Source organism: Neopsephotus bourkii, unplaced genomic scaffold (genome assembly GCF_033783945.1).
Source record: "Neopsephotus bourkii isolate Nb327-2 ecotype Australia unplaced genomic scaffold, CSIRO-AGI_Nbou_v1 NB_1637, whole genome shotgun sequence".
Taxonomy (NCBI): Eukaryota; Metazoa; Chordata; class Aves; order Psittaciformes; family Psittacidae; genus Neopsephotus; species Neopsephotus bourkii.
In genome coordinates this window covers 12256157-12280290 of record NW_026902112.1, presented here as the reverse complement: position 1 = coordinate 12280290, position 24134 = coordinate 12256157, and the positions used below count along the sequence as shown (strand labels likewise).

Below are 24134 nucleotides of genomic sequence, written 5' to 3'. Positions count from 1 at the left end.
TGCAAGAGGTTACATTGGGATGCAGGTGGGGGTGAAAGGGGATGAGGGGTGGGTTGTACCTGAAGGATGCATGGGGGTGCAAGGGAATGCAGGAGTACGTGGTGGGATGCATGGGGAAGGAATGGTGGGGGGATGCAGGGGGCATTCAGAGGGGGTGCAGAGAGGGGATGCACTGGGGATGAAGTGGGGTGCAGTGAGGTACAGGGGGATGCAGGAGGGATGTGGGTCGGGGGCACAACGGGATGCAGGGGGATGCAGAGAGGGATGCAGGGGTTGATGTGATGGGATACAGGAGGATGCCGGGGGGGATGCCCGGGGCACGGGGTCCCCTCCTCCGGAGCCGCCACGGGCAGCGCCGACCCGGTCCCCTCAGTGATTGACAGCAGCCCCGAGGCGTTACCATGGGGAGATGCAAATCGAGACGGGGCATCCGCCGCGCTGATAGGCCAGAAACCGCAGTCCCCGCCCCGGGAGGCGGGGCCGGGCCGCGCTCCCTCCTATATAAGGCATCGGGCTCCATTCAACCTCCCGGCAGCGCCGAGTACGGGCTTGGAGCGGGCAGGGGACGGGCAGGGGGGCAGCCCCCGCCCCTGGTGCCCGTGTCCGGGGTGGGAGGAGGAAGAGGAGGGCAGGAGAAGGCTCCTGTCCCGGGGAGGTGGGGCCGGGGCAGGTGCCAGGGGAGGCAGGAAGGGGCGGGCAGGGCGCTGCCTGCTCCTCGCCATTGGGACCCGGCCGCAGGCAGCGGCGGAGCCGTGCTGGAGAGAGCCCGGTCCCGCACCCACGGGGCTCCGCTTCCCGGCTGCCGTGGTGGGGGGAAGCCAGGAGCTGAGCCCCGGAGCCCGGCTGCGGAGCGGTGCGGAGCCCCGACGGAGGGTCCCGGAGCCCGGCTGAAGCCCCGAGCCAAGCCCCTTCGGAGGGTGCCGGAGCGCGGCTGAAGCCCCCAGTAAAGCCCCGACGGAAGGAGCCGGAGCCCGGTTGAAGCCCCCCAGCAAAGCCCCCTTCGGACGCTCGCGGAGCCCCGTTGGGGCAACCGGTTACACCGCGGCGGAGAGCCCCGGAGCGCGGTGGGAGGAAGCGCCCCGAGTGCTCGGTGAGCGGCGGTGCCCGGGGGATCTCCCCCCCGGTCCCTCCATGGACTGAGATGGCCTCGGAGCTGGCCATGAGCGCGGAGCTGCCCACCAGCCCCCTCGCCATCGAATACGTGAACGATTTCGACCTGATGAAGTTCGAGGTGAAGAAGGAGCCGGCGGAGGCGGAGCGGTTGTGCCACCGGCTGCCTGCCGGGTCCCTGTCGTCCACCCCGCTCAGCACCCCCTGCTCCTCCGTGCCTTCCTCGCCCAGCTTCTGCGCTCCCAGCCCCGGTGGGCAACCAGCCCCTGGCCCCCCGACCACCACCGCCGCTTCCCTGGGCTCCAAGCAGCAGCTGGAGGAGCTGTACTGGATGTCGGGTTACCAGCATCACCTCAACCCCGAAGCTCTCAACCTGACGCCGGAGGACGCGGTGGAGGCGCTGATCGGTGCCCCTCACCATCATCATCATCACCACCAAGGCTACGAGTCCTTCCGGCCTCAGCCCTTCGGTGGCGAGGAGCTACCCCCGGCCGCCCATCACCACGCCGGTCATCACCATCATCACCATCACCACCTGCGCTTGGAGGACCGCTTCTCCGACGACCAGCTGGTGAGTATGTCGGTGCGGGAGCTCAACCGGCAGCTGCGGGGCTTCAGCAAGGAGGAGGTGATCCGCCTCAAGCAGAAGAGGAGGACCTTGAAGAACCGGGGCTACGCTCAGTCCTGCCGCTACAAGCGGGTCCAGCAGCGGCACATCTTGGAGAACGAGAAATGCCAGCTCCAGAGCCAAGTGGAGCAGCTCAAGCAGGAGGTGACCCGCTTGGCCAAGGAAAGGGATCTGTACAAAGAAAAATACGAGAAGTTGGCCGGCCGGGGCTTCCCGAGGGAGCCCTCCCCATCCGCCGCCCCCAAACCCACCGCTGACTTCTTCATGTGAGCCGCAAACCAGGGGAGGGGGGGAAGGTTGTGTGTGTATGGGGGGGGGGTGTCCCTTCTTTCCCCCCCATTCCATGTATGGAGCGAACCCTCCGCTTGTACAAAACCCCGACAAATGTGTTATTTTTGCGTTTCTCACTCGTAGTTTGGGAATGGGGGAGCTGAAACCCCCCCCCTCCGTATGGGGGGGGCCCCGGAGCCAGCCTGCATGCGGGACGTGTACGGCCCCCCCCCCCCCCCGGGAGCATCGGCGCTATCCCGGTGGCTTCTCCCACTCCCCCCCCCCCCATCCCTTATCCTGCGTGTTTTACCCTCAATTTGACGTTGAGTTTTTGGAGGGCTTCCCCATAGATGGGTGGGGGGGAAGCCGCCTCCCTTCCCCCCCGCCTAACCTGAGCCACGTTTAACTTATTCACCCTTGTAAATATGTAGAAATTAGTTAGTTTTTTGCCTTTTTTTTTTTTATTTTTTTGGGGGGTTGTTTCTTCCTCGAGCCTATATTTTGCTTGGTTATGAATTACAAAAAAAAAAAAAAAAAAAAAGCCAAACAAAAAAATACACCAAAATCCTTTAGAAAAGAACGAAAAAAAAATACACAAGTCTTAAAAAAAGTTTGTATGTAATAGCATGCAAATAATATCGAGTTAATTTAACGATGTTGGGAAGAAGCCGAATGCACTATATACAGGAAATCGATTGGGTGAAATAATACTGTTTTATAGAGATTTAAAGTTATCTATGCTCTTACGAATAGCGGGGTGGGGGGGGGGCAAAGGGAGGGGAGAGGGAACAATTTTAGGGCGACCTGAAAGGCAATATAGTAATATATGAACTGCGAACGGTTGGCTGCTATCTCACTATGCACCGGATTTATTTATTAACCCTCGGGAACCGGAGTTGTTGGTTTTAAGCTCCATGTGGGAAGAAGGAAGGAAAAGGCACGATCTTCCTCGTGTTTAAAAAGCAAGGAGAAGAGGAGAACCCGTGCTTGGAGCAACCGCGGGGCCGATCCTGCGCGCAGGAGCGGGGCGGGTTTGGTGGTGGTTGTTTTTTATACCAAGTTGCTTATTTAAACGAGGATAAAGCAAAACCAAAACCCCGTTAAAAGGAAACCTGACTTTTGGGGTAAATCGCAGAGGTCTTTGGGACAAAGCGAGCTCGGGAGCCTGGTGCATTTTAGGTACTGATCGTGCGAAGCGTTTTTAAACGACCTGTTGTTTCGATTTGTGACGGTTTTAACGATGTTGCATCAAGATAAAAACTTATATTCAACTAGAGCCTGGGTCGGGTTTTCTCTCACTTGGGGGGGGGTAAGGGGGGCTTTATCTTTTCGTTTTGGGGGGGTCGATTATTCCCTTTGAGGCTTCAGATTGATGCCAAAGCCTTCCCCGAGCTCGCAGGGATAAAGCCATCGGTGGCTGTCGCTTGCGAGCCAGTGAGCGCCGTCGGCTCTGCCCCACCGAACCCCGGCTTTTCCCTTTTCCTGCTTTTATTTCCTGCCTTTTTTCCTGCTTTTTTTTTGCTCTTTTTTCCCCCCTAAATGGAAGGTCCCGACGTGCCCGTGGCCGCTCTAAAGTCACCTTCACCCCAGCGCGGATCCAGTTTGGTCCCAGCTTATCCGACCCCGTCCCGCTGAGCCGCTGGCTTTGATTTTAAACGGTAATAAACGATTTTCCTTTCCCTTTTTCTTTCCCCTTTTGAGTCCTTAATTCAGGAAAGGGGGGGAAACGCAAACCAAACGCTCTCCTTCCCGAAAGGAAAGCTTTAGGGTTGGTATTTACACGCGTTTTAAGGGGGTTTGGGACTGTTTTCAGGGACGCTGTGTCCCGGCTGTGCTCCGTGCCGCTTAGGAAGCATAGAGCAATATCCTTGCAGCTTTCCCTGTTTTTATTGGGCTCACCGGGACAATTTACGCCCGCAACCGATTTCTGAGTGTTTTGTATAGGTTTTTATTGCGTATTTTCCTCCCTATATTTTCGCACAGGCTCTGCCATGGCAAATCCCAAGCGGGAGCTGCCCCGGCGCAATGGCTGCGGCGTGTTTGCTCCGTCAATCCCTGCCGTGCTAACGCAACTCCCCCGGGATCATCCAAGCTCTGTGGGGTACATGTGCCCCTGGCACCCTCTGGTTTTACCTTCCCTGCACCCCCAAACCTCATCCCCCTGTTTTCTTCCTCTGCTTCGGTGCCTTATTTTGTGTCCAGAGGGTTTTGAGCGCTCTGAGCAATGCCCGGTGTCAGGCTTGGTTTGCTGGGATAGGAGATGGGATGCACAGAAACACTCTCACCCCGTGCTTTATGCACCAGAGCAGGGCAGAAAGAGGGGTCTGGGGGGTTCATTCCCTATTCCTATTTATGTATTAAGCTGAGGAAGCTTTTCAAACCTGATTTGAAGTACGGAATAACGAGTCCTGCTGCCCGCGCATCTCTTCCTATCCTGATTATCTTAGGGGGCGAATTACATCTCACCGGTGGGTTATTCCCAATCTTTTCCTCTCAATATCCCCCTGTTCTGACCCATTATTTTGGGGAAGCATTTCCAGCTGCCTGCTCTGTGACTGCGTAAGAGTTTGGGGAGAAGAAGGGGTTTGGAGCTGGTACCTTCACAAACCACCCCGGGGATCTCGGGCCATCTCTTCCCTGGCTCTTGCTGTGGTCCGTCTTCCTGCAGGAACATCCCATGTGTCCCTGTGGGTCGTTCCCCCTTTTCCCAGCTGGCTGGAGGTTCAGAGCTGCCTCTGGAGCTGTGTGGGGTTTTGGGGGGAGCGCTGGGGTTCAGTGTGATGCTCTACGATGCCTGTGGGATGGCTGCAATTGCCTCCCGTGCCCCGATACCTTCTCCATCACCTTTGAGACTGAATACAGCACTTTGGGTTAGAAGATGCTCGATTTCCCCCCCCCTTTCCTCAGTGCCCAGCGCTGCTTCATCCCTCCTTCCTCCTCCTCTTTGATTTCTGTTTCTTTCTGGGGGTGCAGCAAGCTGGGGAAGATGCAGCCTGGGTCTCTGCGTGTTGCTGGGTCAGGAGCAGGCTGTGTTGATGATCATGGTGTTATCCCGTTCCCTTCATCCCCGATCTTCCAAGGGCAGCTTTAGCAGGGATGTGACCCCCAGCTCCTTGCACTGTTACTCGTTTTAATGACTTTATTTTTCCATTGGTTTATTTATTTTCCACCCCCTCTGGAATTTCCTCAAGCAGGGGAATAGCTCAAACAGGACACGGGGCATTATTGCCACCCGTTAATCCTGGTCCTCCGTGGGGGACCCCATCCCATGGCCACTCCATAGGAGATATGGGGCCAGAAACAAGCCCTTCTACCCCTTTACAGTGTTGGGGTGCAGCTGGGGACCCCGTGGTGGTCCCCATCACTCTGGCCTGCTGAAGCTCCCAGTGGGGGACCCGATCTCCTGGACCTTTCTATGCTCCTGTTTGCTGAATAAATACTAAAACCTAAACCACTTTATGCCCTCACAGGGTTGATTTATGACTTGTCTCCTTGTCAGGGCTTGAAGAGCTGAACCCCCTCTGCACCATGGGCTGGGTGGTCCCTGTGTGCTTTTGCAGCATCTTTTAGGGCGGCTGCATGGTCTTGTGGTGCAGGACCATGTCTTTGTGAAGCATTGGGGTCTGCATGTGCATGGCCGGAGCATGTTGGCGCATGTTTTGGGATGGGGCGTGTTGTGGGTGGCGTGTCCGTACATGTCACCCCGTGCTGCAGGGCTGCGGATGTTCATGGGCATCATGTCTCTGCTGCAGTGTGGGATTTGGGGTGGCTCTGACCTCTTTTTAAAGCTCTTTTCCTCGTTTCTCCTTGTCTTTGAGCATCCTTCCCCAAGCGGTTGCTGCTCTTTGGGGTCTGCATGGGGCCGTGGGACCTTGGAATACCGCATGCTCCTTCCTAACAGGATCTGCAGCCCATCTCCAGCCCAGCCCTGTGACCTTGGAGGGGATGAAAACAGCAGCGCCATGTTCTCACCCCAACCCCATGGCCTGGCTTTTGGGGTAAGGGTGTGGGGACAAGCCTGGGGGGGGTGGGGTTGGCCTGTGTTCCCTTTGATACTGCTCTCCTGCAGAGCTTTTTAAACCCATTTCCAAGCTCTTCCTGCACTTTAACACATGCTTGAGGGCACCACGGGCATTGCTGGGTTGGGAAACAGCCTGGACTCCTCCAGCCGTCCCCACTGATGGCTTTCACACTGGGAATAAGGATGGTTTGGGGGAATGCTCAGTCCCAAACACAGCAGCACCCTGGAGCACACTGCACAAGCACCCATAGGTGCCCAGAACCAGTTACAACCCCCGTCAATGCCATCCACTGACCGCTGCCGTGCGCTCCGCGGCATTCCCAAATAGCTGGAGCACTGCGGATACCCGGGAATTCTGCAAACGGGCAGAAACCCACAACAGGCCGATCGATGCAGCATCACCAGAGCGCCCCTTGCTCCTTCCTCCTCCATTAGGGGTGCTGATACCCAGCAGGTTTGCCATGGGATCATGGCAGAACATTCCACACGAATCCCAGCATCCCGATAAAGTGCGGATATTAAATCATGGGGTGGGCAGATGGATGTGCAGGAATTTGGGGCTACATGGATTAATTCAACTCCCAGCTAAATAAGAACCCTGGCACTGGATCCGAGAGGCTGCATGGGATGAGCTGAGCCCTGGCTCAGTTTGGAGCTGGGATTTCTTGGCTTGAGCCGATCTTTACAGTCTATCTCAGCTGGAGTTTGCCTTTTGCATGTTCCCTCTTTTCCATGCTCCAGGTCCTTGATATTCCCACATCCCTGGGAGCCAAATGCTTCCCTGGTCCCCATATATAAAATACAGAGGTATATAAATGCATATATGTACATATAGCACCTGGTGAAAGAGCTCGTTTGCTTCTGCTGGCTCATGGGCTCGGCGGTGTTGGCACTCACACAGCTCATCCCTACAGCTGGGATCTATTCCCAGGGATGTGCAGAGTCCTCTCTGCCTTCCTCCAGCCGGTGCATCCTTGTGGCACTGATATCACCCCTAACCTCAGTGGGAGCTGAGGTCCTTCCTGACAGCCGGAACATGGGAATATCCCCCCCACATAACATGAAGAGGACTGCAACTGCGTTTTGATCCCAAATTCCTTGCGTTCAGGTGGGTCTGCATCACCCAGGGATGCTGCAGGTGGTGGGATGTGGGATACACAGGAACAGAACGTTGGATGTCGGGTGCAGGTAGTGGGATGCAGGAGGTGGGGTACAGGATGTAAGGGTACGGAACACTGGATGCTGGATGCAGGTAGTGGGGTGCAGGATATGGATATTGGATGCAGGAAGTGGGACATAGGATACAGGAGGTAGGATGCAGCTTACGGGATGGAGGAGATGGAATATAGGATGAACAGATACTGGACATTGGACGTGAGATGCAGGATATGGGTGTGGGATGCAGGAGGTTGGATGCAGGATGCAAAGAGAGAGAACACTGAATGTGGGATGCAGGTAGAGGAATGTAGGATATGGGTGTGGAATGCAGGAGGTGGGATATGGGATGCAGGAGGTGGAATGGAGCAGGTGGGATGTACAATATGGGATGCAGGATGCACAGATATAGGCCATTGGATGTGGGATGCAGGATATGAGGCTGTGATGCAGGAGGTGGGATAGGGGATGCAGGATGCCTATCCATGGTTGTGCATAGGGAAAACAGCTGCATTGCCACGTGGCAAACATGCAAGGACAGTGTTACTCCCCAGTTCCAGTGGGGTGAGGTCCCATCAGCCATGACCCTTTCCTGCCCCAGCTGTCTGTGCAGTGCAGACCTCCTTGCTATCATCATCCCCAATGCCCAGACGTCCCCTTATCCCCCACACTGGCCCCACATCTCCTCATCCCTACCTGTCAAGCTCCCCAGATATCATCAGTTTAATGCCTAATGGCCCAGCAGGTAAAATCCAAGGCTCCTTGGCAGCTTTTCCCCTCCTTTTCCTCCCTTTCCATGGATGAGAGCAGGGAAAAGGAGGGGGGACTCACATAGAGCATCCTCCCTCCCAACACCAGGTTATTTATTCATGTAAGAGGCTCCATGGGAGTGCGAGCTGTAATTTGCACAAGCAAAAATAAACTAATTGTTAGTTTCCATTTACATAAAGGGAAGGGAAGAGACAAGGGGGAGGTGGCTGGAAAGACGAAGGGGAGCCTCAGGCTGCCAAAGTCTCATGGGCGTCATGCGATGTAGGACCAGTTCTTCCCCTGCTCCCATAAGGATAAGGGGTACCCTTTTCCCAGGGTCTTATCCTACTTGTATAGGGACAATGCTGGATTGGAAATGGAGGGGCTGGACCATCGTCTTCCTCACCATGGGGACAGGGCTGAATGAAGCCCATCTCGACACAGGCACCACCAGGGAGAGGACAACTGCTGTCATCAGCTGGCTAAAAGGGAAGTCCTGCCGATGCCAGGATGCTCTGGGGGACTGAGGGAGGTTGATTTGGGGTTTTCACTTTGGCCATGGTGTGTGTGGGTCAAGAAGAAGGACCTGGTCCATGACAACTACAGAAAAAGCAGGAACTCGAGTTGAGGGGACACCCCGCATGTTCACCATACCTCCCCATTCTTGGTGCAGGTAAGACAAGACAACACAATGACAACCATAAGAGATAAAGCAGAAACTCGAGCTGAGGGGCAACCCACGTATTCACCATCCCTCTCACTTCTTAGGGCAGGTCCTTTGCTTTCTGAGGCATCTTTTGGGGGTGTTTTTGTGCCCAAACACATTTCACCTAGCAGTTTATTGCTCCCGCTTCTTGACCAGTCTCTCCTTTGGACACAGGTAGCCTCTAACCCTTGCTCTTACTGCTCAAGTGATGGGGTGGCTGGAGGGGCATCTTGAAGGTCTTCCAATAGGAAGTACCTTAATACGTCCTTTGTAGGCAGGAGGTGGGACAGATTCTGGATGCTGTATGGAGGATGGAGGATATGGGTGTGGGACTCAGGAGGCGGGATGCAGGACATGGGATGCAGGATGCAAGTATACAGCACACTGGATGTGGGATGCAGGCAGTGAGATGCTTTTGAGGCCTTCAACCATTTTCTCAAGTGAGAGCTGTGAAAGAGCACTGAGTGGGGATGTGTTTGCTGGATCTGGTCTGTGTGACACTATCTACCTCCTCTTTCACCAACGTGGGGCATAGTGAGGACACTTCAGACCAGGGAAGAAGAAGAAGAGGAGGAAGAACACATCCATGTTCACACGCACTGGAAGGAGTGGAGACTGGGGATACTGGTACTCACTATCTCCATCATCATCCCTACACCATGACACAGGAGACCCCTACCATGCCCCTACATCCCTTTGTCACAACACTTTGAATGAGACCTGGCAAGTCTTTCATTCAGATTTACACTGACAGGTCCTGTCCTTTAATTAAATATCAATGGATTGTTGGAAGAACACTTCCTTGGGTTTCTCAAATCCAATTGCCATGTCATTAACTCCCAGCCATACAACCCATGGATAATGACTGTCTTATTAATACCTTCAAGTGATGAGGAAGTTTTAGGCAATTAATATTTGTGGGCTAGTTTGTATCAAGTGAATTCCATCAGGGTTATGGTACTAATGTGGACATCTAATAAGCTGCATAATGAATGTCTTCCTCATTAGCATCTTTTCAGATGGTGAGAAATGTCAGGCACAGCCCTTGTGACCAGGCTGTGTTTAATTAAACATGTTAGCTCAGAGGGACTCGTGTCCGTTACGTGTGAATAGAGCCAGGTCAGAGCAGGGCACAGCTCTTGCCCTGCCTGGTCTGTGGATGCAGAATGGGTTTGGGGGCTGTTTGGAAATGGGATTTAACACTGCTCAGAAGGTAAGATGCAGGAAGAGGCATATTTTGCCTTGCAAGAGTGTCAGGATACTGCCCTGGTCACTGTTGGTCCATCATTCATCCATTTAGAGCAGGGTTAGGTTTAAGGCTTGGTTTTCCATAAGGGTGGCCAGAGCCACAGGCTCCCTGATGTGGACAGAGGCAAAGGACTGGCCAGCACAGAATCAGAGAATCATGGAATGTTTGGGTTGGAAAGGATCTTAAGCTCATCCAGCTCCAACCACGGGCAGGGACCCCTTCCACTAGAGCATGGTGCTCCAAGCCCCTGTGTCCAGCCTGGCCTTGAACACTGCCAGGGATGGGGCAGCCACAGCTTCTCTGGGCACCCTGTGCCAGCGCCTCAGCACCCTCACAGGGAAGAGCTTCTGCCTTATCTCCAACTTGAACTTCCCCTGTTTCAGTCTGAACCCATCACCCCTTGTCCTATCGCTCCAGGCCCCGATGAAGAGTCACTTTCCAGCATCCTTGTAGCCCCCTTCAGACACTGGACCACATTTCCCCAATATCAGCTGCAACTGCAAAAATGATTAAAAAGAAAACTCTTAGGTAAATCTTAGGCTCAGTTTAAGCCAAAAGGTGGGGCTTTGGTTGGGTTTCTTCCTATGCTGGCAGAATGTTTGCTGGTGTGTCCCAGCCTTGCAGTTGCCTTATCCCACGTTGCTTCCCTGAGGCTTTCATTCCTGCCACATCCCTTGAGGAAGATGGGGAAGGAGGAAATCAGCAGGACAACGTGGCTGTGTCCCCATATGAAAGGGATTGGTGGGACATCTCCGTCTCCTGGCATGGATACAGCTGGGATACCCACCGGCCAATGATGTGCATCAGCCGTGTAACTGGTCTTGGCCATAAGATCTTCACTGGGGGATGGCCATGACCTGGCTGAGCCTGGTTCTCTCTGCCCACAGCCTTCCCTTCCCTGATGCTCATGAATAAAAGATTGACCCTATCTACCTGGCCTGTTTGTCTTAGTGAAATATTCATCACTTGCTGATTAAGTTTTAAGGAAGGGATGTGTTGCCCAGGTGGGTTTCTGTGCTCCAGCTGCCCAGAGGCAGCGGGCTCAGAGTGGGAAGTGATGGGGTTGGGGTGTGCCCCCTCTGATTGCTCTGGAGAGAGTTCAGCTCATTCCCTGCTCCTGGCTGGGGTACCTGCAATAAATCCACATGGGATAGTGAAAGGGGGAGGACCAGGATGGACTCAGCTCCCTTTTGGGGAGGTGACTTGATGCACATGAAACCCAGCATCTCCAGAGCACACAGAGAGAGTTGGATTCAGGAGAGGAGATACAAGCCTTGCCACTGTGACCAGAGGAGAAAAAGGCCTCGGGTGACCTGAATGAGGTCCTCCATCCCTTGTGAGTATGGTGGCTGCAGAGGTACTGTTTCCTATCCACAGTGAAGCCTTCCTGGGATGGCACTGGCATTGGGAATAAACCAGAGCTAAAGTGGTTTTCCTTTGTGATTATCCATAGTCCCCAAAATGAAGGGTTTACTGCTCATTTCTTCCCTCCCCATTTCTTGTCTCATTGCAAGGGCAGGCAGGAGATCCTCAGGAGCTCAGTTTTAATTGCAATTAGGAAGGATTTCAGCTGATGCTCTTCCCATAAGGGCTCTTGCTGGGGTGACTTTTCATGTGAGACAGGATGGGGAAGGAGAGGATGGAAGGATGCTCCACCACCCAGTGTACTAGGACCATGCCCACATTGCCATCGTAGGTAAGGTTGCCCCATGCAGCATCCCTGGTCAGAGGTTCCTGCTCCATGAATATTTCAGGAGCCAGTGTAGGGGTCCTGGGGGTCTCCTGGGACAGGGCATTAGTGCAGGTTGAGGAAACACCGGGCAGACAGGAGTGAAGGGATCTGCAACAGAAACTGAGCAAAAAGCTGCCAAAGGCATAAGGTGAGGTATGAAATATTGATGGAAGGGAGGTGTGGAGGTGCCGGTGAGGCTGCAACACCCCAGCTCTGGCTTCCTTCTCCCCCATCACAAATGCACAGCCAGCAAAGTTTTGAGCAGTGGTTAAAGATGCATGAGCCTCGTTTGTAACAAGTGGACCCATCTGGCATCGTGTCTCTGATGCTTCTCTTCTGAGCTCTCTGATAGTGGGTGGTGGGACTGGGAGGGGAGATGTGGTAACCCCAGTGTGTTACAGTGTGGGCTGGGACCTGTGGAACCACTAACGTGGTTCTGGTGATGGGGTGGTTGAATGGGAGGGATGAGCAATGGGATGGAGGTGGGAGAGATGGAGCAATGGGATGGAGGAAGTTGGGTAGGAAGGATGTTCAGTGCAATGGAGGTCATTTACCAGGAGACATGGGCAGTGGGATAGGGGTGGTTGAATGGAAGGGATAGGCAATGGGATGGAGGTGGTGGGCCAGGAAGAATGGGCAACAGGCTGAAGGTGATCGAGGTGGGAGAGATGGAGCAATGGGATGGAGGAAGTTGGGTAGGAAGGATGGGCAGTGCAATGGAGGTCATTTACCAGGAGACATGGGCAGTGGGATAGGGGTGGTTGGATGGAAGGGATAGGCAATGGGATGGAGGTGGTGGGCCAGGAAGAATGGGCAACAGGCTGAAGGTGATCGAGGTGGGAGAGGTGGAGCAATGGGATGGAGGAAGTTGGGTGGGAAGGATGGGCAATACAACAGAAGTTGTTTACCAGGACCCATAGGCAATGGGATGGAGGTGGTTAAGTGGGACAGACAGGCAATGGGCTGAGGTTGATTATGATAGGAGGGATGGATGTGGTTTTGTTGGTAGGGAGAGGCAATGGAACTGAGGTGTTTTGAGTTGGTGGGAAGAGCAATAGGAAGCAAGTGGACTGTGGGAGGAATGGGCGACGGGATGGAGGTGACTGGAGGGGAAGGATGGAGCCTTCAGGCAAGGGCCTGTCCCTTTTCAGGGCAGTCACATATCCTGTTTGGCCTCTCCATTCCCTGTCTGTATGAGCAGCTCAGAGGCAGAGCTGCTGCCCTCAGGGTGTGCACCTCCCAAATCCATCACCATGTCCAGCAGAGACAGCCCCATGTCCAAGGACCATCTCCCTCCATCCCTGCAGCCACATCTCCCCCTGACCACCCCAAAGATGAGATTCCCAAGCCGGTGTTGAATCAACTCTTCCTAGAAATAACACCCCATCAAGAGCTGCATTTCCTTACACAAATGATTTCCTTTTGCCTCCGTGCAAGCTCATTAGCATTCCTAAACCTTACCACACGGATCGATGCGGTGCTGGACCAATGCACGGCAGTCGATTCCTGTTTGCCAGGAAACTTTACTTCCCTGTCTAATCAGGCAGGGCCCAGCTGATGGCAACATCTTTCTCCCTGCTTTTTGCTCTGGTATTGGTCACCCGCTGATTAATTTCCGATGGGTTAGCTCATCAGAGAAGGAGGCCCTCCAGTTTAATTAGAAACAGGTAATATGAGTGTGTATTATCATGCAGCTGTCCAGAGGTGGGTTATTATATCTTCATCAGGGACTGGAGTGATAGGACAAGGGATAATGAGTTCAGACTGAAACAGGGGAGATTTAGGTTGGCTATAAGGAAGAAATTCTTTATTGTGAGGGTGCTGAGGCGCTGGCACAGGGTGCCCAGAGAAGCTGTGGCTGCCCCATCCCTGGCAGTGCTCAAGGCCAGGTTGGACACAGGGGCTTGGAGCACCCTGCTCCAGTGGAAGGGTGACCTTAAGGTCCTTTCCGACCCAAACCATTCCATGGTTCTGTAACAGAAGCTTTCTGGGAGTTTCAGCTTCCCTTATAATCAAATCAAAAGAAAACATGGAATAAAAGGTTTCTGGTCCTTGTGCTTGCAAGGACAATGTCCAGCATGGGAGCTGATGCAAGCAACTTCATTGCCACCTGCCTGAGCCCATAGGCAGCCCCAGCCCTCTCCACAGGCAGGCACTCCTCAGGATGCTGTTTCTGTTATGATACTGTAAAACAGAGCAACTCTTTTCCATGGAGCCTTATAGGATAGGAGAGCAACAACCATGCTGAGCATCCCAGTGCCTGCAGTACGGTCCCCCCTGGGAGCTATGTGCCACGTGGGTCTGTGCACTCAGGCTCGCTCCCGTTGGCTTCGCTGGCTCCAGGTCTCCTTGCGAGGAGCTGCCGAGTCAGCAGCCTGCACATCTGCAGCGCGGGATGCACCAGAGGACGAGATTAATCAGTGTTCTCAGGCTGGGCTTTGGCAGCCTCCCTGCGCTCACAGCTGTGCCTGCGCCATGGGAAATGAGCTCCTGGGGCTCCACTGCTGGCTCTGGGGTGAGCTGCACCCTGTCCCCATCGCTTCTGGGTCTCTGGGGACAGATGTGTCCCCCTTCATCTGGGGAGATGCTGTTAATGTCCCAGTGATGGGGGTGATGCCTTGGTACCACTCCAGCTTAGTCCGTATCCCTTCTGAGATGAGGGTGCGCCTTGGAGCATCCTTAGACATCATCTCCACCAAGGAGAGGGTCCTGCACAGCACTTGGTGCTGGACCAAGCAGCATTGTCAGGGTTCCAAAACCTCCCTATGATGCTTGGACAGGGGGAAATAAGGTGTTATGGCTCATGGGAGACTCACTGGGATGGGGGTACCCATGCTGCTGGCTGCATCCCCCTCCACATTTGGGGTCCCAAATGGCATGTGCCACTTGGCTGTGCTCTCACACCATCAGTCAGCATCTGGAAGCTGGATGAGGCCATGTGGATAATTAGGATAGCGCCTTATACTAGGGCGATACTTCCCCATCAAGGCCCCACCAAGGCACTGCTGAGCTCTATATGGGCATGAATTTAGCCCTGGTGGGAATGGTGGAGGAGTGGAGGAGAATATTGTCCCATTAAGAAACTCTAACCCCATTCTTGGAGAGAAACCTTTTGTAGTGCCTCAGTTTCCCTGACTGCAAATGTGTGTGTGTGTGCTATACCTGGCCCATCTAGCTGAGAGTTCTATTATGCCATCCAAGGGACCTTTGGAGCATGGAACTGCTGTGCTCATGTGCTTTCAACCCTGTTTTCCATCACCTGCATTTCCAGCCTCCTTTCCCATCCCTTCATCACAGTGGATGTGGTTCAGAGGAGGCAGTGCTGCTGTGGAAGATGGGGAAAGAGGGATGCAGGAGCCGTGGACCTGCCCCACAACAGGGATGGGGACACTGTAGTGGCATTAGTGAGGACAGGATGGGCTTGCCCAACCCTTGCAGGCCCTTTGCATTTTGTTTTTGTGCTGTGCTCCCTTCCTTCCCCATGGGCATTGGCTCTCCATGGGGGTTGGAAGCAGGAGGGGTGCAAAGGGGGGAGCTCAGTGCAGGCTGCTGTTGCTGTCGCTTTGTGTTGTGGTGTAATCAGCACTCACTTATTCTCTTTGATTTTTTCTGGTCCTTTTTGTTGTTGCTATTTTTCATGTTTCCATCGTGTCGGCACTTTTCTCCCCCCATCCCTCCCCGGCTCCCCCTTTCCCTCTGATACTCCAGAAACCTGAGACTGGGAATCAGTGGGGTTGCAAAGGGGTTGTTTAGTGGGTCAATGGTCTCCTGCTGTGGCATCTTCCAGCCACCTCTTCCAAGCCATTAACCCTATCCAAGCTGCAAGTACAATACTCCACACACCCCACTTACCCCCATAGAGATTCCCACCCAAAAATCCACTGAAATCCCAGATCAGAAGGGCCAAAAGAGATCGGCTTGGGGGATTTTGGACTGAAGAAGATGGTTTTGTGGCCTCTGGGTGGTGAGATGTTGAATGTTCAGATGGGAGGTGGCCAGGGGATTTACTACCCTTTTAGGGATTTGGGGTACCATGGCTGAGGTAGGAACACGGGTGGAATGGGGTATTGAAGGATGCTACGTAGGTCTGCAGGCAGCATGGCACTATGGGCAAAGCCAGAGCAACAGAGCAAGAAGATATTCTTGGGGTTTGGGTAGGGTTTTAAGCACTGGGGTGCTCTGGGATACTGGGGATATTGGGGCTTTCATGGCAACAGGGTGGCGTTGTCCTGTGGAGGCACGGGACTGTGAACAGCAGATCCTCCTGGGATGCTGGGGACAGAGTGATGGGCACCAAGACACTGGGGGATGTTGGGGCAGGGTTTGGGGCAGGGTTTAGGGCAGGGATAGGGGTGGAGGTGTGAGCAGCTGTGCACCATCATGGGCAGGGAGGTGGCTGGGGATAGCAGGATTAGACCTGTAGGTTTATGGCTATAGAGGGACAGCAGGTGGGATTTGGTGCATCGCTGGGATAAAGGATGGGATGGTAGGTGTGCTGCTGTTACCAGATATCAGGATTGAGGGTCTAGGGAAGAGACCTATGTTATTTTCCAGTGGGAACAAGGGACTAGTGAATATTAGGGGGGAAAAGTAAGGGAAAGAAGATGCTGAGTCTTGTTTCCTCTGTTGTGAGTCACCAAAAGGACCATATTTGACCTTTTCAGTGCAAAGCAGAGGCTGAAGGACTCTTCATATGTACCCTGCCTGGGGTCTCTTGTGGAGAACAAGGTATTTCTCTGTTTCCTGACTCCTCTCAGCTGAGCTTGAGATCTCAGTTTCTGCATGGCACTTTGGGTTTGCTCACTGAGGTTACTGGCTTTACTCCCCTGGTCCTGCTTTTCCTCCAGAGACCATCCCATAGGGAAAGTCTGGACACCTCCACCATGTCCCTTGGTCCTTTGTGGGATGCAGGAGGCCATGCATCACACTGGGAGCTGTTCCCACTGCTGAGAGCAGGTTCCCATGCTGCAGTTGCCTGTGGGAAGGACTCGTAGTCAAGAAGTCCATGGAAAGCCGTCTCCCATGGGAAGGACCACACAATGGAGCAGGGCAAGAGTGTGAGGAAGGAGCATCAGAGCCTATGGGCAATGAACTGACCATAACCCCTATTCTCCATCCTCATGCGCTGCTGGTGGGGAGGAGATAGAGAATTTAGGAGTAAAATTAAGCCTGGAAGAAGGGAGGGATGGAGGGAAGTGGTTTTTAAGATTTGGTTTTATTTCTCATCATCCTATTCTGATTTAATTGATAATAAATTAAACCAATCTCCCCAAGTTGAGTGTGTTTTGCCCATGATGGTCATTGGTGAGTGATCTCCCCCTGTCCTGATCTCGACCCACAAGCCTTTTGTTATATTTTCTCTCTCTACTTGTCAACCCAGGCTACCAGGAGCACTCAATCCCAATCTTTTTGATCTTCTCCCCAGAATTCATTGGAGGATGCAGAAAACTGGATCAGCTCCTAAGTGTTGCAGCAAGAAAGTTGCAGTTGAAACAGATTTATTTCTCCCTTCTGATGGTGAGTGGGGTGTTTGAGTTAAATAAGTGTTGACTAAAACCAACACGGAGCTGTTAGTTGTGTGAACACAAATCACTGGCCCTCATTCTGTGCTCCTTGACGTTGTTTTTCCCTTTTACATGGTCCCTGGTTAACCGCTGGTGCTTCTAGGAAGTTAAAAACATCTCAAAAGTGTAGAACAAGGCAGAATTACTGATGTGAGAAGAAAAATCGTGGTGAAACAAGGAATCCCAAGGCTTCTTCAATCACCACATCTAAGAGACACAATTTTCAGGCTTGTCTAACCTGGGTTGTGAAGCAAGCAGAGGTGCATGGACAGTTCTCATGACTGAATATTTCATAGAATCATGGTTTGGGTTAGAAAGGAGCTTAAGATCATCCAGTTCCAACCCCTTGCCATGGGTTGGGACACCTTCCACTAGAGCAGGTTGCTCTAAGCCCCGTCCAACCTGGCCTTGAACACCACCAGGGATGGAGCATTTACTGCTTCTTTGGGCACCCTGTGCCAGCACCTCAGCACCTTCACAATAAAGAACTTCTTCCTTATCTCCAACCTGAACTTCCCCTGTTTCAATCTGAACTCATTTGCTGATGGTTTTAAAAGCAGCCACTGTTTACACAGAAGACCCCTCTGCACCTCATGGTGACGCACGCATCATGTGGCTAAAGAGTCCCTGGTCACCGGGGTTGTCGCTCAGGCATCTTCTAATGATGCTAAATTCACTTTGAAATGAATAAATGAATAAAGAATTACCTACAAAGAAGAAATATTTAAGCAACCAAAACAAAACCTGGCCAGGATCCATAAAGCAAAGAGCTGAGCAAATTGGGGCAATTGTCAAGGGAGGTCAAATCTGTTGCCTGTCAAGTTTCCTCTAGAAAGGACTTGATGTAAAGCATCTCCCTGTACCATGTGCGGTATCCAGGGGCAGCTTCGGCTTCCTAATGCGCATCACTTCCGAGGGTTGAGTTTTGCATACGCAGCCGAGGCCGATTTCACATCACACTGAGCATTGAGCAACGACTTCAGGCTGCTCCTCTCCTGCTGTCCTTAGAATCATAGAACGGTTTAGGTTGGAGAGGACCTTAAAGCTCATCCAGTTCCAACCCCCTGCCATGGGCAAGGATGCCTTACACTAGAGCAGGTTGCTCCAAGCCCCATCCAGCCTGGTCTTGAATGCTGCCAGGGGTGGAGCATTTACCATTTATTTGGGCAACCCGTGCCAGTGCCTCACCACTCGTGTGCCCAAAGATATGATGGGCAAAGACCCAGGCCTGAGGCTGCTTCTCCATCCTGATTATTTCATAAGGCAATGCAAAGCATCAGGCATTTGAAATGCTCAAGTACAGTGACTAAGAAGCTGTGAAGCATCAACCCTGATGAGAGCTCTGACTTGATTAATTCTTTATTATTGTCTTTCAGGCCAGCAGTGGGTTTATAGTGACAGCCAAGAAGGATCTGAGGTCATTTGAGTGTTAAGGAGACTGATGTGCTGGACAAGTCCCTGGAGCTCTTGTGCTGCTCACGTGGAGGAAACATGTCTAGTTGGGGCATCATTTGCTTTCTCCTCCAGCCTCTGCCTCTCTGCTGAGGTTACCAACAGGGGATGGTGTTCTTGACCTGCCCCAGCACATCATGAGGGCATGTTGGTGAGTGTGGGGTTTCATGCTCCAGCTAAATTGTGATCATAATGTCTCAAAGAAGCCATCTCACATCCCTTCTACCCCAGCTACATGGTCCTGCCCTGTCCCTTGGGCCAGCATTGACCATGTTCTGAGCCAGGGAGCTGGCCCAGGGATGCTCCTCAAAGTGGAATACATTACTTCTCTTGTAAGATGGTTTTCTGCTGGTTTAGTTCGTTTGGTGGGGCTGGATGAGCTCTGGTACCAGGCCACATTGGTGGATTTGGGTAGAGAGACTGTCTCTTTGAGTGGCAGCCAGAGTTGACATTGCTCCTCTCCATTGCAAAGCTTCAGGAAGTGGGATGCTCTTGGCTCCTTTTCTGCCTTCAGTTCCCATGAGCTGGATCATTTTGAGGGCATTGAAACACTTTCCCAGGACATCTCCAGCTGGATGGATCATGTACCCAGGTGGAAAAGTCAAACAAAGATGTTCTGCTCATGCCCTGGAGCCATGCTGCTGCCTTGTGTCTGCCTCAGTCCTTGGGATTTGGGGCAAATTGCACTAGAAATCTAACTTCTGAACTTTCTGAAGGATAAAAGGGGTCTTCCCAGCCCCATTCCCAGAGTCCATGAATCTGATTTAGGAAGTACCCAAAGCTTTTGGTAAAGCAGAAACATGTGGCAGCCCTGAGTGCAGCAAAGCATGGCTGGATCAATTGTGATGCCTCCAAACTGGCACCCTAGATACACAGGAGAGCACCAGAAGGATGCTTCAGACATGGAGCTGCCTTATCTCCTGCATCTCTAGACATGCAGCAGGCTCATGGGATGCTTACTGCAACATTCCAGCCTCTGAAGGTTGAATCTGACCAGAGTGGGTTTCTCTGAAGCTTATCTTTGCAGCAGTGGGTCTGAAACTTCTCCAGGGATGCTTTTGGTATAGCAAAGACCAGAGTTCAGCTCATTGGTTTAGGGGAATGTGAATTAGACTGAGGGATAAAGTCCCTTACAAGATGTAGATAATGATAATCTGTTGCTGTGGAACCAAGGGATGCCAGTAGGGTGACAACTAGGCACATGAGAAGGGGTTTTTTACTCCTTGATGGTCATTGTCCAAGACCTCCAGTTCTTCCCAGAGGGGACCATACTGCTTCAAAGGGGTAAACCAAGTCCTCTGTGTTTTTCTGGTTAAAACATCCTTTGCTGCTTTTCCCTCTAGGTCATTTTAACCTTGATTTGTTCCCTGGTAAGGGTCACCACAAGCACTCAGAGGGCTGGAGGGGATATGGTGTAACCGTGTTGGGGAGATGGATTATTTTTCCCAACAGGGATAGAAAGAAAGCAGCAGGTTTGGGTTAAAGAGTTGTCTGGACTTGAAAAACCCATGCCTTGCCTTGCCTTGATGGTCTTTGCAGTGCTCCCAGCTGCTTGGAGGGCTGGTGTATCAGAGGGCTTGTCTTGTTCTCAGCTGCCTCATCTGACCTAGAAGACATCACCTCTTCTTTGAAGCCTTGCAGGTTGTGTATCCTCAGACTGCAGTCCCTGCAATGCTATCACTAAAAAGGGGCACCTTGTAATGCAGTATTGGTCCATTTAGCCCAGGATCCCATTTCCAGCACTAGCCAGAGATGGAGCAAAGTGAGAAAGCAGCCCCGAGCTGAGCTGAGCTGATCTCCCTTTGCAGCCTGTTAACCATGATATCACCAACTGCGGACTAAAACACAAGGATCCAGAACTGGAATAGCTGCTTCACTGTCATTCAGGGCTATGTAGGGCTAAGAGGCAATGAGGGCTAAGGCTGAGAAGGGGAGTCAAAACTGGGGAGCAAACCCATAAGCGTTACCTCCAGTGTAACCAGAGATGGTTTCTCAACCCAGAAGAGCAAAAGGAGGGTACAGGATCTTGTTGTCCCCACAAAGGGCTCCAAGAATGATGACGGCTTTGAATCAGGCTCTACCCTCAGGAACAGCACAGGTTTGGGGATCATTTAGTGCATCAGCTGCTGGTGACAGCAAGCAGAACAAAAGGAAGCTGCAGGAAGCTCCATGGGACATTCTGAAGCAAGTTGAGCTTGAGGGAATTTCTCAGTCTTTGCTCTAAGGCTGGATTTTGCCTTCTCCATCACTCAGGAGAAAGGAGCCCCAAGTGCTGCTGGCTTGGGATGGGACGTGGAGCCAGAGCTTGGTCTCTGAATGCAAGCTCAGCTTTGAGGGGGAGAATCTAAGAGCTGATTCTAATGCTAAAGACCCATTAGATCATCTGCTCCGTCCCCAGGAGGGCCAGCAGGATTGTCCCCCCGAGGTGGCTGGGATGGAAATGCCTGCTGTTGAGGGGTTTTCTCTGTGATCCTTTGGGAATAGCAGCAGAGCCCAGCACATCTTCCCTGCCAGTGTATGAAGCTGTGAAATCTCTACCTTTTGCTTCTAGTTAGTGCAGCCGAAGCATCCCCCTTTTCCCTGTGGACCTCTGCCCTCCAGGTACAGGACACCCTTCTTCCATCTGCCTTCCCATCTGTCTGCCTACTGAGCAGCATCAGTGCCTACCTGCAAGGGACACTGGTGGCCCTTTGGGTCCTGCCAGCCTCCAGGGGATGACAAAAGGCAGCAACAACAGTTGAGTGATGGGTAGGATGCAAACAAAGAGAAACGGTGTCCTAGGAAGATTGTCCTCCCTTAGAATTCCCCTGCTGAAACACAGCAGTCAATTTCAGCTCCATGTCTTTGAGCCTGCACCACCATTCCCAAGCTGTGTGTGAGCTTGTCTTTCCCTTTCCCCATGGGGCACAGAGGTGTTTCTGTATTAACAGGCCTGATGGCTCCCTACAAGTGCCTGACAGGAGGATGGAGCCAGGAGGGGCTGGGCTCTGCTCCCAAGGAACAAGGGATGGGACAGGAGGAACCGGCCTCAAGCTGCACCAGGGCTGGTTTAGATGGAGCTGGGGAACAATTCCTGCCCCAGAGGGTGCTCAGGCATTGGAACAGGCTGCCCAGGGCAGGGCTGCAGGCACCGTCCCTGCAAGTGTTCACACAGCGTGGAGACGAGGCCTCAGTGCCATGGGTTAGTGGTGGCCTTGGCAGTGCTGGGGAATGGTTGGACTGGATGAGCTTAAAGGGCTTTTCCAACTTGGTTAATTCTATGATTCTATGGGCTCTCCACACAATGAATGGTTTTGCACTATACTGGAGATAATCCAGTAGCCAGCCTATGTCTGGCTCTGTCCTGTCTGGGAAGGAATCTATTGCTAGTCAGATACAGAGCCCATCAGAGCTGCCAGAGTTCTTTCCACCAACAGAAAGCTTTTCCCATCACATCTCCTTCCATTAGGCTCCCCTGACCAAATGACCCATGTTCACATGAATATTACTTTGCTTAGACATAGAAACCATCCCCCCCGGTCCAACAACTCCTATGCTGAACGTAACCGGATGAAGCAGTGAGAGAGTCACTGTTGGAGCACCGAGGCATTAAAAAACCCTGCACTCCAGAAATAACCAAGGTGTATTTAGACTGTGAATATGCACAATCCAATTTACACTGTAAAGTGTGCAGAAAGCTGGCTGCTGGTGACGTGGACCTGTCCTCTTCTGTCTGTATGCTGCACAGAGCATGGTAAAAGCCTGGACTCCAGTGGCATGGCCATGTGCTATCACACTAAATGTAACAAGGTCAGCAACAGCCATCCAAAGCACTTGTGAAGACCTTTGAACAGTAGCCCTGAGGGTTCTATGGGCTGCTCATGTCCTGGAGAAGACCTCAATCCAACATGGGGCAACCAATACGTCAGTAAAACCCATGAGGATTTAGAGATCCCAGGTTAAAATGGAGTAAAATGAGGTTATGTATTTTTTCAATGCAGTTTGCTGCTGAAGAACCAAATAAGAGGATCTTCTGAGAGCAGGAAGGGCAGAGATGGATCTTGCATGGTGTGGACTTCCTGCAGTGCTCATCACCCAGCTACATTGGGCCTGGGTAGGTGAGCCAGGTGCCTTTGTGACCAATGTGACACCAAGATGGGGTCACAACAACCCTACCCCCACAATAACTCCCCAGACCCCTGTGGTGACTACTCCATCTTTATGGTTATACTTGAGCCTCTCCTTGTTCTTGCTGCTCCCTTCAGCCTTCTAAGGTGCAGAAAACTACAGATAAAACCTTACATGGTCCCAAAGCCCTAAAGCCGTTTTCCATCTTTGGGTCCTGCTCCCATCACCTGCTGGCATTGCATTCACCCCTTCCCATCACTATGCATACCTGTTGCATTCAATGGAGGTTGGATGACACCAGGATCAAGCAGCTGCAATCACAGAGGAGTCCCCATGTCTCAAAATCTCTTGGTCCTCTGGCCCCCTTGGGCCATATCTGCCCAAGCTTTGTACCACTGATGAAACAGAACTACGGGACAACCCATGATAGCAACAATACCTGGTCATCCTCCTCGGCAAAAACATCCTTATATCAAGTATTGAATGGTTTGGGTTGCAAAGGACCTTAAGATCATCCAGTTCCAACCCCCTGCCATAGGCACACCTCACACTAGAGCATGTCACCTTCAACCAACCCACCCTGGTGCTTCCAGCCTGTGGTGACCCCAGTGGCATCCCCTTCCCTTTGCTCCTCACCCTCCCCTCCTCTCCCCATCCTGATGCTCATCACTGGCAGCCGGGGAGCCTCTTCCAGGTTACCTGGGAGCTCTAATTGAAAGCAGGCGCCGCTGCACGCAGGCAGCTCACAAACACACCGAGACCCAGGAGCCACTGTGAAGCCTCTCTCGGGCTGGGGAACCTGCCGGCACGTCACGGGGCAGACAGGTAATTACAGTGACAATTGCTCACGCGGGAGGAAAAGGGGGGATGCAGCGACAACAGAGGCAGCGATGCCTCTCCTGGGGATGCCACAGCAGAAGCATCAAGTCACACCGAGCACATGGACCTCACAAACCCCACTTTGGCTACCTCCAACCCATCTTCATGGCCACCATTACCCCATCACCAGTGTAGAAGAGTTTGAAGTCTCCCAGTGCTGCTGGTGTGGTACAAAGAGGCAGGGCTGGATCATTGGTGTTTAAAAGCACAAGCAGGAGTGAGACTCGTGTGAGCATGAAGACAGATGGGCTAAAACCTCTGAATGCTCATGAAAGATTCAGGGGTGTCACTTGTTAAATTTAATTGGGAGAAACCTGGTTCGGTGCCTGACTGCTCTGTGTGCTGGCTTTTGCTTAAGAAGTCGAGTGACAAGCTTGTTGTCTGTGTTTTTCCCTTCTCTCTATCCTCTTCCATCTCTCCCTCCTGCTTCCTTTCCCCTGCTCCTGCCACGGGCTGCATCGGGAATAATGTGGGGAGTGTTATCTCGTGCTTCCTATTGGGGTGAGTACCA

General features: G+C 52.6%; 1 protein-coding gene across 1 annotated transcript; it reads left to right on the top strand.

The window, feature by feature from the left end:
- Window positions 1–567: 567 nt before the first annotated feature.
- Window positions 568–2180, top strand: MAFA (MAF bZIP transcription factor A). The gene has a single exon (XM_061374229.1). It carries the CDS (start codon window positions 1142–1144, stop codon window positions 2006–2008), a length of 867 nt encoding a protein of 288 aa, XP_061230213.1. The 5' UTR covers window positions 568–1141; the 3' UTR covers window positions 2009–2180.
- Window positions 2181–24134: the final 21954 nt, after the last annotated feature.